Source organism: Nipponia nippon, unplaced genomic scaffold (genome assembly GCF_047370975.1).
Source record: "Nipponia nippon isolate SJK-2023a ecotype South Korea unplaced genomic scaffold, ASM4737097v1 scaffold_14, whole genome shotgun sequence".
NCBI lineage: Eukaryota > Metazoa > Chordata > Aves > Pelecaniformes > Threskiornithidae > Nipponia > Nipponia nippon.
The window spans coordinates 11,638,179-11,653,712 of record NW_028262330.1 but is presented as its reverse complement, the minus strand read 5'-3'; the positions used below and the strand labels follow the sequence as shown (position 1 = coordinate 11,653,712).

General features: G+C 49.3%; 1 protein-coding gene across 1 annotated transcript in view; it reads left to right on the top strand.

The window, feature by feature from the left end:
* Positions 1-8,380, top strand: part of TEKT3 (tektin 3) — an 83,895-nt gene extending 75,515 nt beyond the window's left edge. The window contains exons 3-9 of the mRNA XM_009474819.2: positions 1,173-1,780; positions 2,333-2,416; positions 4,006-4,076; positions 4,326-4,469; positions 5,765-5,987; positions 6,922-7,076; positions 8,164-8,380. Coding sequence (XP_009473094.2) covers positions 1,202-1,780; positions 2,333-2,416; positions 4,006-4,076; positions 4,326-4,469; positions 5,765-5,987; positions 6,922-7,076; positions 8,164-8,380 — 1,473 coding nt within the window. The 5' untranslated portion in view covers positions 1,173-1,201. The remainder of the gene's footprint in view (positions 1-1,172; positions 1,781-2,332; positions 2,417-4,005; positions 4,077-4,325; positions 4,470-5,764; positions 5,988-6,921; positions 7,077-8,163) is intronic.
* Positions 8,381-15,534: the final 7,154 nt, after the last annotated feature.

Genomic DNA, 15,534 nt, shown 5'->3' with positions numbered 1-15,534 from the left:
AAATTGATTCCATGCTGTCATAAATGGGATTTAGCGCTTGCTTCATGTCAAACCCAACTCACATCCAGGGATCTGGTAGCACACTGGTGTCCTGATCTTTCACGAGGGCTCTGAGCCAGGCTGGGAGCAGTGGGGACGGGACGGTGTTAGGGGAAGGACACGTCCCTGCAACACGGCAGCTGGCTACAAGACCCACAGGGACTTATTCCTGCCAGTGGGTGACACTTGCAACCTTACAAGAGCTTCATACAGAACACAGCATACCCTCCTGAGTGTTTGTCCTCAGATTAGGTGTGTTAGGTACATTTGGTGGCCCTCTGCATTATATTTCTGATAACAATTGACTCATAACCTCAATCTGAAAAAAGCAGTAGCATCCACAGTGTCGTATGCAGTTATTGGTGGCAAAATCTTCCTGTGTGGCTATTCCTCCTAGGGTTACTGCAACGCTGGCGTTTATGAGTTGCTCTGAAAAGACACTGTGGGCTATCTCCTTTCCAAACACATTTATTTTACATCGGGTGAGCCATAGACATTTTTCTTCCTTTGCAAGTAAAGAGATGGCTGTTCTTTTTAGGTTGAAATAGGTGGGGGGTTTTCAAATTTGTATATAGTCCTGCAAAGCTCAGCTCACCTGCAGACTCCTCACTCAAGCATTTAATGCAAGTGAAGATAGAGATGATGAGGATGGAGTCCCTCGCCCGCAAATTGTGCTGGGTTGGTAGCAGCTGTGTGTCCAAAGCTATTGGGGCTGGTAATGGAACTTCTAAAGAGAAAATTACATCTGGAGTACTATAAGATCCGCAGATACGCCGGCCAAAAGAAACACACGAATAGCAGAGAATCAGCAACTACAGTTTCGCTGGATTGATAGATTTAAGGAAAATGAAGGCATAATATCTGTCATTCCCCTTAGCAGCCACGATTTGTTTCCCTCCACATTTCAAGACCTGATGCTGGACACTAACAACAAAGTCAAATCCTTATATATATGAATGCTTGGGATGCTGTCAGAAGGGATTTGCTTTCAAGAGTTTTAGGCCTGTACAGATGATGTGTGGGTGCTGCGTGCATCGCTGTTTGTATTATAAGTTGCATGTGTTGCTGTAAGAAGTAATGCAAGTGCAGGAGCTTACTGAGTGAGGTTGCCTTCTTCTGTCTCCTTTGTGCAGGACCCGTACACGAATAGCAGCATTCAAGAATGGAGCTGGTTGGCTGTCCCTTAACAGCAACGTGCGCCCATCCAAGATCAACACCTACCAAGTTTCTGCCTGCCATCAGCACCATGGCTTCAAGCTATAAGAACCGTTTTCCTTACCACCCCTTGCCTCAGAGCTTCAGCCTCCCCTGGATGGCCAGAGCTTACTATAAAACAGCTGCCATCAACCCAACTTTGGCTCCCTTTTCCAAAAGCTCCCAGGGGTTAACCCCCAGCAAGATGCTTCCTTTTGTTTCCAACAGAACAACCCTTTTCACCCGGTACACCCCTGACGACTGGTACAGATCCAACCTGACGAACTACAAAGAGTCGGAGATTTCCCGGCAAAATGCGGAGCGTCTGAGAGTTGATACCTCCCTCATGATTCAGGATAAATATCAGCAGACAAAGAAAACACAAGTAGAAAGCACCAAAAACCTGGGAGAACGTGTCAATGATATTGAATTTTGGAAATCAGAGCTCTGCCATGAGCTGGATGAGATGATTGGGGAGACCAATGCCCTCACAGACATGAAGAAACGACTGGAGAGAGCCTTGGCCGAGACGGAGGCCCCTCTCCAGGTAAGCACCATGTCAGTGGGCTGCAAGCTGTAGCCTTCTGCTGAAACATCTGCAGCCATTCAAACATCTAATTAAGTTTCATTGCAGCTCTGTAACGTCTACAAAGTTTTTATTAAGAGACCATTAGTTAAGTTAGTAATAAACAAATCCCTTGCCATCTGCTGCATCCCCTATCAGCACATGCTGAGCACATCAGAACAGTATTTGCTTAACCAAATATTTTTATAAGCGGTATATCCAAAATCCTGGTTTGGGAGAGAAAAGCCCATGTCTTACTACGAGGCTCTGGCAAGGTCAGCATCAAGCCTGACACAGGTCCCCGCATTCAGCTGTGGTTGCACCAGGGACACGTGTGCTCCCTCATGTTGATTTAATGCTGATGTTGCAGCTGGGCTGCTCATTGTCCGCTAAACAGCTGCCCTGGGCACTTTTTTCCCCTGCTGTCGTCTCTGTGCCCACCTATAATTTCTTTTCTTACGTTACTTGAGATGGGGACTGTCCCTGTACGAAACCCTGCCCCTGCAGCCCGCAGTGATGGCATGTCCCCAACAGGTCGCTCAGGAGTGCTTGCTTCACCGGGAGAAGAGGATGGGCATCGACCTTGTCCACGACGATGTGGAGAAACAGCTCTTCACAGTAAGCTTGGCAACTCAGATCACATGTTAAAGCTATTTTTACCTAAACTGCGCTAAACAGGTTTTGCAGCCTTGTTCCCTAACTTGCTCCTTAGTTCTGGTGAGGTGCTAAACTCTTCAAACCCCCAAAACCTGCTGGGCCAGGGGATGGCGTTCCCCCACGCAGCAGCATGCCCACGTGGCGTGGGTAAGGCTTGCCCTTACAGAGGAAGGAATAGCTGAAAATCAGCTGTGTGCTTGTGTAGCATATCAGGGTCCTCTGTCCCTCTTCAAGCAGTTTGTGAGACCGTCCTGCCTCTCAAAGCCCTGCCGGAACAGGATCTATATGTATATATATCACATACATATGATATAGCTATATATCTATATCACATACATATATCTCTATATATGTATCACACGCAGATATGGAGAAGGCAGCGCGTGCCTGACAGCTTGTCTGGTTTTCCCAACTATATCAGTTGGTCTAATAAAAGATATTACATCTACTCCCAGCTTTGCTTTGCTCAGAGCAGCGTGGCCGCAGTAGGAGTGCTGCTATGTGTGCTTAGGCAACATATTTTATAGAAATCATAAAAGCATGCGCTCCTGCCTGCCTTTGTATAGTCTGCTTTAAATTACGAATAAAAAGCAAACACCACAAGAGCTGGCACAGAAGATGGGATCCTAAGGCAGGATACAGTGACATACAATCACGGCAAAGGCATCGTGAAACTGGGAAGGAAATGGCAGCCCCTGGGACTGTGAAGCCAATGCTCCGTTAGAAGATATTTTCTTATGAGTCAGGCCCTAAAAAATAAGAAGATTAGTTTAAAGGTCATGAGATTTTAGGAAAATAATCAGAGCTGGTATCAGTATCTCTGTTATGGCATTTTGGATTTTAAGTGCTTAGGACACATTTAGGCCGTGCTTTTCAGTTGGCTCCTGCAGACAGGAGGGGTTAAAAATTACTGGATTCGGAGCACTAATCACCTGCCTCCAGTAGCTGGGGTTTCACAAACATAATAGATTTGTGCTAAAGTCAAGTGTGCTGAGAGCAACACATGCCTTCCTCCAGTGGAGCTGAATGTTTCTTAGAAATGACTGGGAATTTACACCAAAGTAAAATTCATCTCTTCTTGTCCCATATGGATGGGATTTCTCCTGGGGAGGAGAACATTTTGGGAGCAAAAAGGGCAGATGCTGATTTGGGGATGGGGGTTTGTAGCGCTGCTGGCCCAGGGAACCACTATAACTGTTCATACCGGGTCAGGATCTGTCCCTGTCGACGCAGTGGGACTAACCAGCACTTGGCACTGATGTCAAGATGAAAAAATACTTACTAACCCACCCTGAAAGTGAATGCAAAGGCTGTAGCTGCGGCCACAGCATCCTTCTGTCACCTCCCAGTCGCTGTGCACAGGCTCAGCTGCACGAGCGGGAGCGCAGGGGTTGGAGGGCACTTTCTCCACTCCCTGCCTGTTCGCTTTGGGCAGAAAGACAAGCAGGCAGGTTCTTGCTGTGTGCAGGGTTGGAGAGGTCCGAGGGGATGGGTGTGACCAGGATGATTGAGTGTGGATGCTGATGGTGTCATGTTTTGCCTTTTCCCAGGAAGTCGATGTCATCAGGTCGTGCCAGGAAAGGATGCAGCGGTACCTGGATAAGGCGAAAGCCCAGCTCGCGTAAGGAGGAGCTCCTCATCTCATGCTGTAGGGCTGCTGTGCATTTGCAGTGGTGATGTGAACCCCCAGCAGACCCCCAGCTCTACCCACACCCCGTGGGTGGAAAACCCACGCAGGCTCCATGGGAAGTGGACAGCGGTGCTGATGGGAGGACATAGCTGCCTGGGCAGGAGCTGCAGGGAAGCGGGATGGGGAGGAAGCCATTCCACCCATACATCCCCACTGATGGTTATTGCTTGTGTGTTGAAGGTCCAACAGGGCGGCCCAGCACGAGCTGGAGAGGGACCTGGTCAACAAGCAGGCGGCCCACCGCATTGACGACAAGTGCCACCACCTGAGGAACACCTCCAATGGCATCAGCTACTACCAAGGGGTGGAGCGGGTCGATGCCACGTGAGTGCACGTGGGGCGGCGCGTGAGCACCAAGCCGTCCCCGGGATGCATGGTGCCTCTCCCTGGCAGGGAGCTGATTGTCCCCAGCCCACCCTAAAGGCATGTGCGTCTGCATGGCACATCCATCCCGCCTGGAGACACCCACCTCGGAGGGGCTATTTCTCTCCGCTCACCATAAAGGGAGCACAACCCTCTGCTTTCAGCTGGATCCCAAACACGCAGAGGGTGAAAGTGAGTCCCAATATTAATTAAATATATAATTAAATATATAATTAAACATTATGTCAGAGTTCAGAGATCAGCCTGAAAATGCATTCAGTTCAGCACCTCTGCACAGCTCATTAATTTTATGCATATTTTCAAGGATGTGTCAGTGCTTGCCTGAGTGCTCTTCATTGACGTAAAGTCTGGGGGGTTCAGCCCAGCATGGAGGGGGCCTGGCAGGGAGCCGAAATGACACAGAAGATAAAGAAATAGAGAGCATGATCCTGGGATAGAGTTCAGCTGCTTTTGGGTGCCAGGAATTTGGCTTTGGCTCTGCAGTAAATGAATGGTGACCTAAACCAGCCTCGCAGAGATGTGCCTTAAGTGGCAAAGGGCTGAGGGAATAAATCTGCTGCTCACACAGACGCGTGCAGTTTATGGAGGGACGTACATTGATTCAATTTTTCTAGTATTTGAATAATTATTCACAGTAGAGCTCAGACATATTTAGACAGACAAATGAATTGCAAAGGTTTGATGTTAAAATTCAGAGGGGGGTAAAATGTGCCGAGGATCAGCATGTTTTAAATGGAGCTTATGTGGTATTTAAGTCTTTTGTTGACCTTGTTCTGGACTATTGCACAGGCGAGAACTTCATCCTGAATGCACACACAGGGAATCGAATATTATCTAATGCTCGTTCAGTTTAGTATGAAACTGAGATAAGTTACAAGCAAAATAAATTGACAGTAATCTGCGCGTCATCATGAACCTGTGAATCACTTGGCACTTAAATGCCTCGAACGTATAAATATGGGGTCTGATTAAAATCTCTGGTTTTTCTGGGGAAATCTTTTGTTTGTCTGAGCTTTCATAAGTATCACAGTTGTCTTCATGAACATGTCATCATTTGATAAGCGTTGTTGAACAAATGGTGTCCAGATGTTTCACTTTCATGTGGTCAAATTAAGACCATAGATTCCCATTAAGGCTGTGCTTAATCCACGCTGCTCCCTGGCAGGGTCCATGCCTGCCCATGTCCAGCTTCAGCAGCACGGGCTCACCGGGGGCCTCTCCTTTCCTTCCCCCAGGATCTCAGTGCCGGAGTCGTGGGCCAAGTTCACGGACGACAACATCCTCCGCTCCCAGAGCGAACGGGCGGCCTCCGCCAAGCTGCGGGACAACATCGAAAACCTGCTGGTGATGACGGCCAACGAGATGTGGCGCCAGTTCAACAGGGTGAACGTCGCCTTCACCAACCGCATCGCCGAGATGGCTGACGCCAAGAGCAAGATTCAGACCCACCTGGCCAAGGTAGCCTGAACCCCTCCCGTTCGGTGTCACCCTGTCACTTCCCAGTGACACCTCCAAAGCAGGACCCTCCACGCAGACCTGGCCCAAGCAGAGGAACAGTCACCAAAAGAAGTTGGTTATAGTATCATTTTCTGTTTGAAACTCAAAGTATTGGGGGCTTTCTTCTTGGAGCAGGATGAGTTGGCGCTGTAATTGCATCTCCAGGGATACTGGGCTTTGCTAGTGCATCCTAGATAACAGCCTGGTAGCACAGGGATCTCCAGCAGAAAATGCCAATGCTGGTTGCATCTCCTGGTAGTTACTTCAGAAGTGCTGGCTGCCCTGCAGAAAGTCTTTGCTGGGCCCCTGCTCGAGTGCCTGCCAGGGGGTTCGCAGGCTTGTTTCTCCTCCAGGGATGTGCTTTCAGTCTCAGCGCTCTGTGTTTGCTGCACAGGTATCCGTGTGTTTGCTCTGCCAAGCAGAGTAAGTGGAGGTCAGTGATGGGCACCTGGCTCAGACTGGTGGGTCTCATGGAAAGCTTCCTGAAAAGCGGTCAACATGGTATTGATTAACTGAGTGGAGACCGGGCTTGCAGCACTGCGAGCTGATGCCACGTCCTTAAATGAGGACCCATTAAAAACCTTCCCTCTATTAGTTGCTATTGATGGATGATCAGTTCCTGCAAGCAGTAATTTTGGGAAGCTGGTAATTCAATAGATCCATCACTGCTCCAAAACCTCTTCTGATACAACAGCAACAGCAAAGAGAGGCTTTTCCCTGAAGAGAAATCGCTGCTGGATCTGTGCCTCGATATGTGTCAGAGTGACAGTGGTCTGAGCCCAGGGTCTGCTTATTGAATTTGTTTTTTTCTGCAGATGGACAGGAGAAAAGGGAAATGATGTGGTCACTTGAGAATATATTTTTTAATTTACACATGTGGTTTTTTTCATGCCAGACACTGCAGGAAATCTTCCAGATTGAGATGAACATAGAAGCTATCCGAAAAGCCATTAGGGACAAAGGGCCTCCGTTAAAAGTGGCTCAGACCCGGCTGGACGAGCGCACGCGGAGACCAAACGTGGAGCTGTGCCGGGACACTGCCCAGCTCCGGTAAGGCAGTGGAGGAGTCACTGGTGGTAGCACTCAGGAGCATCACTGGATGACAAAATTAATCATGTTTTTTTTTTCTTAATAGTCCTTCCATAAGTGCACTGATATAATCAAAAGCAATGAGCAGGTATCCCAGCCTTTGGGTGCTGGGAGGGCTCTGCAGCCACGAAGGAGACTGTACACCATGGCTGTGTGTACACCGTGGCACCCCTGATGCCACCCCATGAGGGGCTGGATTTTCCCCACTTGGGTAAACATCATCTTCTCTCCTGCCTGCTTCCCGGCGGTTGGAAGTGCTCAGTTTTGAAGGATAAGCCCTTCTACTCTCCGACAGGCTCACATTGAGAGCACTTAGCTCCTTTCTTCTGGGTAACTGCAAGAACGGGTGCATCATATGGAGAAGCAGTAAGGGCTGTCCTCCCCTCCCCTGGGGACACTGGAAATCCTTTCAAGGACATAGTGAGCTCTTTGGGATTGCACCCCAAGGGGCTGTGGAGGAGCAGGCTGCCCTGAGAGCCCAGCAGGACCCCTGTGAGGCACCCTGAACCTCACACCTCCTCCTGGGAGCCCTCTGGGCATGATTCCATGCGAAGCCTTTTAAAAGCAATTTAAACCCAGCCCCAGAGCCTGTTTAGCATCACGCACGCCATTGTTTTATCTGTCCTCCACTTGTGTCACATTCACTTTTAGCCTCTCCCAGCTGTCCTGTGTGGCTGTGTGTGCATCCGTGGTTGTGGGGAGGACCCCTGCACAGGGAAATCCAGGAGGGTGAACCAACAAACCCGCAAAACCAAAGGGGAACAGGAAACCACAGCTGCTCATCTCTCATCTCGGTGGCACGAGCTGCTCTGGGAGACGCGGCTGCACATCGCCGAAGCCTTGGAGCAGACTAAATCATGCCTCCCCACCGAGGTCTGGAGGAGCTCTGCCCTCAGCTTTCCCATGCATCTGCCAGAAATGGGGGGTCCAAGTTACTCTGAGCACGCCGAAGGGGGAAATCCTGTGCCCAGGGAGCCCATCAGCAATGCCGTGCTAGAAACCACCCTCATGATGGGACTGTTAAGGGGCATTTCTTGCTGTTTTCCAGCCTTGTCAATGAGGTCCACGAAATCGATGAGACGATCCAGAGCCTTCAGCAGCGGCTGAGGGATGCTGAGGACACGCTGCAAATGCTGGTTCATGCCAAGTCGGTCTTGGAGCACGACCTGGCCGTCAAAGCCAACTCGCTCTTCATCGACCAGGAGAAGTGCATGGGGATGCGCAAGACCTTTCCTAGCACTGCGCGGCTGGTGGGTTACGTTTAGGCTGGGCTCAGCTGAACTCACCGTATCTGTTGTGGGAGGTATTCCCAGTTTTGCTAGGATTCATTCCCAGTTTTGCTAAGATGCTTTGAAAATACATGACTAGACTTTTGCTTTCTGATGAAAGCCCTGACTAGAAATTAAATGATCGCTTTGTGTGTTACATGGTCTACCAAGATTTTTTTTTCCTTGTTTTCTCTTTCCACTGCTCTTTCACAGTGTGCCAGAGAGCAGCTGAAAATACCTTGTATGCGACTAAGAGTAAATCCACCCACGGGGATTCATTCCTACCCTTTTAATCTGTGATTTTAGGAGAAAAACTGTTGTGTCTTCCTCTTTTTGAGTCTGTCTGGTGTGGAAAGCACAAGGGGAAGTAAAGTTAGTTGTCAGAGTAATTAGCGGTTGACATTCATAATGTATTTTTAATGGTGCAGCAGGAGAAACACAAACTATGCATAAAGTGTTGCAGTATGTTCTGTTCCTAAATAGGAAAACTTGCATTTTAAGCTGATTTCTAACGATAATTTTCTTGCTTTTGAAAAATTTGAAATGTCATCTAAAATGTCAGTGCTGGGGTCTTAACACGAGGAAGTACTTTCGACTAGCTAATTGAAGAAAATGCTGTGGTTTTAATTTTGGTGAGTATGGGTTGGTTCCTAATTTAACCTCTTGTATGTAGTTTGTTGGTGGAAGCACCAAGGCACTTTGAAGATAAAGAAATGAATCGGTCCTTAAGTCAGCCACCCTGTCTGCCATGGTACCGGCTGTCTTGCTGTAAATCAGACCTATTTTACCAAGGATTTGAATTTTCAGAGGGATAAGACTTTAATCAATCTGAGGTTCAGTGTGAAAGTCTCTTTGCAAAGTGTCTCCTTAGACTCACGTGTCAGACACTCTTGAATCTTTTAACCTAAGCAGAGTTGAGCTCAGCCTAAAGCCTGTAGGCACCAAGATCCCAAAAGAGCAGAAGCTGAAGTCCCTTCTCCTCCCTTGGGAACCCGGGGCATGGACCTCCTGGCCAGGGCATGGACCTCCTGGCCCAGCGTGGGGGCTTTTGGGAGGTGAGAGCATCTTTTCTTGTCTCGCATCCCCAGATGACTCCATCTCACAGCACAGGTCCAGCCAGACCTGCCTGCCCTCCCCGCTCTCCCAGGGGCAGCCCCCACAAGCTGTAACCTGCGCCGAGGTCCTGCCCCGGCCTCTGCACCTTGGCAGGATCTCTCTTCACAGCAGCAGCCCGAAACAGGAAGCAATTGTCTTTTAAACTTTTTTTTTACTAGCACTTTTGTCTCATGGAGGCTAAAAATAGGTTTCCTCTACTTTGTGTGTATCTTGGAGCCAGAGTCCGTCGGAGACAGCAGCCACCCTTTCTAAAGAGAGAGACAACCATAAGCAGGAAAAACTGTCCAGCTTATCACACCTTCCCCTTTCTCCACATATCTCCCTCCCCAAAATAAGCCGATGGCATGCTGATCGCATAGGCACTTCCAGTTTTTGTTAGCGTCCTCGCTAGCCTTTGCGCTGCTTTGTGGTGCTGCTCTCCCCGTGTTCCTTTACTGAAGACTTTCACAAACCCTGGTGATTTTGGCTGCTCTGCTGTTTTGAAGCCCCACTCCAGATGGCTGGTTTTCAGGGAGAGCTGCCTGTTTTCTTTTTTGAGAAATGGGACCAGTGGATTTGTCCCCAGCTGAGCACTGGGAAGTGGAAGCACCCAGAGTCCCCTTCTGAAAGGCTCATGCTTTTAAATAACTTGAGCGAAGTCCTGGCATCAGCGACAGCTTCATATTCATTTCACTTCCACCTTCATTTTTGAGTCACGTAAAAAAATATCTGAGTTACGTTTTACTATGAGGGCACACAGATAACAGTCAACACCCGAAGTCTCCTATTTTCTCCAATTTTGCTGTCAGAGCACCCCAAGCACTCATCGTTCCCACTAGCCCAACTCCTTTAAGGCTTTCTCCTAGTTGACAGTGTTTATGTAGTGTCGCAGTTATCTGACTCTAAATTTTATCTTGCCCTCCTACCCTCTCAATGCTTCTTTACACAATATTGGCAATGCATTTCTTTCCTCCACTTGAGCCACGACCAGAGGAATTTCAGTTGCAGCTTTCATTTCTTTCACAAATACTTTCCGCTTTCCTGCAGCCGATTTCCCAGACATTAGAGAATTCCCAGGTCCCTTTGGGGTTTCATTCTCTCCACGCCAGTTTTCCACAAGTTGACAATATTGATGTTTTTTCTGCTGGTAGCTGATACTCTAAAGTCCACCCCAAGCACTTTGATCATCTAATGCCATGTGTGCTTCAGTTTGAGATTTTTTTTTCCCCTCTCACAGTGTGTCCCATGCACATCCCATGATGGGAGCCAGCCCTGCCACAAAACTCCCGTAAAATGAGTCTCTAGGGAGAGGGTTTGGGGTGAAATTCCAAGAGACACGCAGCTTGGGGCAGGATCTCCTGCACAGGGATGGATTTGCCTCCCGTGACTGAGCTGCTGGTGAGTAAAGCTGCTCGGTTCAGTGGCTGCAGGGTTGGTTTTGGGGTTGCAGCCGAGCAGTCTCTATCTTTGATGTATACCAGGTGCATTAAACATCCCTCCTGCCCTCCTGCTTCTGATGCTCGGCACTGGTGAGGCCGCACCTCGAGGTCTGTGCTCGGCGCTGGGCCCCTCACCCCAAGGCGGCCATGGAGGGGCTGGAGCGTGGCCAGAGCAGGGCAGCGAGGCTGGGGCAGGGGCTGGAGCCCAAGGCTGGGGAGGAGCGGCTGGGGGAGCTGGGGGGGCTCAGCTTGGAGAAGAGGAGGCTGAGGGGAGCCCTCATCGCTCTCTGCAACGGCCTGAAAGGAGGCTGGAGCCGGGGGGGGTTGGTCTCCCCAGTAACAAGCGATGGGACGAGAGGGAACGGCCTCAAGCTGCGCCAGGGCAGGGTTAGGTTGGGTATTAGGGAAAACTTCTTCCCCGAAAGGGCTGTCAGGCCCTGGCCCAGGCTGCCCAGGGCAGGGGCTGAGTCCCCATCCCTGGGGGTATTTAAAAGCCGGGGAGATGCGGTGCTTAGGGCCATGGGTTAGTGGTGGGCTTGGCAGTGCTGGGTTAACGGTTGGACTTGATGGTCTTAAAGGTCTTTTCCAACCTTAACGATTCTGTGATTCTATGCGTGAGTTGCCTTTGCTTTCGTACCATTAAATGATTTGCTTTCATAGATCACTTCTAAATAGTATCCCTGTTTGCCTCGGCTGCCTTTCTGCACTGATGTGATGTTTCCTTTCTCTAAATGCCTTCAGTCTGAAGAACAACGTGCCTGCTTTTATTGCTGTTTATTGCTGGTTTATTGCTGGCTATATCAGCCAAGTTGCTGAGAAAGTTAGTTTGTGGAAATTCCTTTGCATCCTACATCCATATTCCCACCCTCCTGCCTCATTCCAATAAACCCTGCAGAGCTGGGTTTGTAAACTAATTGTTTACTGTCTGGAGGAAAGAAAATAAATTAATAAACCCAGGACAGCGTTGCTTCACGCAAGCTAAGCTTCGTGCCCAGGATCCAGTTGAACAGTCAAGGCCAGTCTATCAAGAAGCTATTCAGAAAGGAGGCTTGGGTGTTTTTGTTGTCTAAGAAAAGAAAAATCATTGAATGTCCTGGAGGAGTCTGATATGAATTTGGGTGAAATGAAAGCTTGCCAAAAACCATGTTAACGGTATATTGCATAACTAATGCAGATTATTGTGCTCGAGGGAGAGAGAATTCCCGAAACAGCATCAGCAGTCAGAAAAAAAACCAAACTCATTCCTACTATGAAAAAAAAAAAAAAAAGGAGAAAACTTTGGCAAAATACTAAGGAAAATTTGGGCTGTGTAGGATCATAGGAATGGCTGTGCTGGCTCAGACCAAAGTCCAGCAAGCCCCAAATTCAGCCTCTGACAGAGCCAACAGGAGATGCTTAGATAAAAGCACCAGAGCAAGGCAAGCGCCCTGTGATACTTTCCCAGTCCACTTTCCCAGCTTCCAGCAATTAGTATCTCAAGGACTTCCTGAGCTGACAGGGCTGTCCTTGAATTTAATATCCCCCGATGGATTTGTTTCACATGATCTTCTTCCAGTCGTTCTTCGAGCCCATGCAGACTTGCAGCATCTGCTGTGTCCCTCAGCAGGGAGCTGCAGGGGACCGAGCATCATCATGCTCAGAGCATCGGCGGCCGCTCTTGGGACCCTGGAAGAGGCTGAAAAAGGGGCCAGACCTGGGACTGCTGAAGCCAAGAGTCTAAAACTCAGTAACTTGGGCAAAAAGGTAGCTCAAAGGTGGTTTAGATCTATATCCTCTGTAGCTTCAACACAGGAGCGCGCAGAGGGGTGGCTCCTTTTATATGCTGTCAGCATGCGGGAGACGAGCACGGATTGCAATTTCTGAAAGTATCTGTGTCCTGACACAGCCATGTCCCAGCTGGGAGCCTGGGTTGGTTTTTTTTGGCTTTTGACATCAGTGGGTAGATTTTGGTTTCATTGAAGGCAGTGTGATTTTCTCCAGTGATTTCAGCCTGACTCTATCAGTGATGACATCTGGCTTGGAGTTGAAAGTAAAAAGTTGGATGAAGTTGGTTTTGGGGCATGAATGCAGACAGGACTGAAATATTTTATAAATTCTTCTTGGTTTGGTGGAAAATAAATGTCAGGAAAAGTAAGTAAATATCTCCAAGATGTGTTAGACATCTTGTTTTAGAAGTCTGCTGAATTTAAATGTCTCCCCTTCCATTTTTTTCTGCTTGAAATGGCTTAGCCATTCCACCAGTTTTATCAGAAAAGGCAAAACCTGCTCTCTCAGTGCATTTTGATCCAAACAGCGTTTTAGATTGGAGGAAAGGCCCGTTCCCCCCGCAGCCCTGCATTAGCCGTGTGGCCCAGCAACCCGCTGCGGCACCCCCTTCCCGGGCACGGCGCCCGCCGCCGGCTGCGGCCCCGCCGCGCTGGGTCCACAGCTCCCTGTGCCGGGAAAAGGGCAAGATCCTGGCAGGGCTCTGAGCCCCACTCTCGCCGCCAGCTGGGGACACGCTCTCAAGGTGGAGAGCCTTCCCCCAGCCCTTCAGCTGGAAATACTTATTTACATAGTTATTTCTCTGTGTGTATGTGTATTTATATATATATATATATATATATATATATATATATATATATGCATGTGTGTTGTTTGGGGCAACGCTATAGGTTCTCCATAAAATGCGAGTCAAACCATGCATTGCTCTCCTGCTTTCCCTAGTTACACAGTTGTTTGAAAACAGGATTTTTTTTCCCCGTTGTTCTGTTCCCAGCCCCACGCGAGCCATGGGCTCGCTGATGGCAGCGCGGATTTCCGCCCCTTCCCCTTTCAAATCCTCTGTTGCTAATGGTCTTAATCACCAGGGTAGAGAAGGGGAAGCGAGTCCCTAAAATTGTGATGACAGAGCAAAGTCTTGGGGTTAAACAACTGCATCCACAAGAAGACATACAGAGGAAATCTTGTTGTTTTGTGTAGTTTGAAAACGCTTGTTTTAAGAGTGGTTCCATTCACCTGGCCTGGGGAAGGGGATGGTGTACGTGTACGCTGGACCGATGGCACCAGAGCCCATGATGTGCTGGCTGGGGTGATGCTGCAGGCACAGCTAAATGAGGCTTAGACCCTTTTCAGGGTCCTCAGTGTGTCACTGCCTTGTGCCTTAGCATCTGAGCCCCTTAAAGTGATATAAAAACCACTTTCCCTCCTAAATTCTCATTATTTTATTCTAGAAATTCAAGCTAAAACATTGTAAAAATTTTAAATGATTCCATGGAATAGATTCAAAGTGAGAAATCCACATTTTTTTACCCAGTGTTTATAGAACCCGTCAGTCTTACAGTATTCCCAGCACAGCCTGTGGCGAATCTTGTTGGTACACAAAACATTTTTCAAATTTATTGTGGCGCCTGCTCATATTTAGGCAGTGACCACTGCTAGCCACGCTCGTACGGAGACTGAGCTGGGGAAGCTGGGCAGCTTTTGAGCCCCTTGATGGGAAGCACGGTGCAATTCCCCGGCTCAGGTGGTGATGCCATCGCTCCAGCAAAACCCGAAGGGCTCTGCTGTGAACATCCTCACTTTCTCACCTCCTCTCCTCCTGGCCCGGACAGACACTATCCAGCATCTCCGGTCGATGGAAGGCGTAAAGAGGAGCTTTGCCTCCAGCGCTTTCACGGGAACTCCCCGCGCTCCCTGGAGCAGCGTGGCCCCCCATCGCCAGAGCTGCCGTGATATAGCACGTGCTCAGCAGATGTTTTTCCAAAGCCCCACTCCATTTGGATGATGCACCTTTCCAAGAAGAGAAGTGTCTGAGGAGCACGGGAGTGATGTGCTCTTCTCTCTGGGCTTCCTCCGCAGTTTCTAATCCACAACTCCCAGCCAAAACAGGCTTCATTACCCGCAGGCTACTCTTTTCCCTGATTTGTGTTTCAGATATTTCTCCCGTGCTTAAAAAGCTGCTTTTGGCACTGTTTTCAGAACTGGAGCCAAGGTGGTTTTGCTCTCCCACGTTCACGGAGGAGCTCGGGTGCAGTATGTGACCCCCACACCTCCCGGCTGCCCTCCACCGCTCTGCTTTTGGGGAACGGGTCAGATAATTTATCCAGAGACACAGCAGCCGAGATCCCAGACCTACAAACCCGAATCAGAAGATCGTCTCTAACGGCAGGTTAGATTGCAGTCCTTGGGGACGAGACCCTTCTCGCTCTGTGTTTGCGCAGCCTTGAGCGCGGTGGCTCCTTCTGCTCCGAAAGCAGAGCAGACGCTCAACCCGCAGAGGCAAGAGAGCCCGAAATAGCCTCATTAGTGAGGAATGTACTGATGGCAGTCCAGATGTTTTAGTCCTCTGGGGCTTGCAGTCATGGATGGCACTGGCTCGGGACGGCGAGCGGCAGCCTGCTGTGGCAGGCGGCAGCGTCACAGGGCGCAGGGGGTGGCAGAGGCAGAGAAATGGGTGGGTATTTTTCCGAGGGAAGGGCAAATTGCATCCTTTGAAACCAGGCTGGGCAAACCTGCACAAGGCAGAGCCGGTGGTGCTGGAGCACAGTTTGGCTCGGTGGCATCGTGGCGGGGCGTGCAGGCATGTACCGAAACAGGGGCTCGAGCACGGTGTGAGGCCGTGGGCCTCGTTTCAGC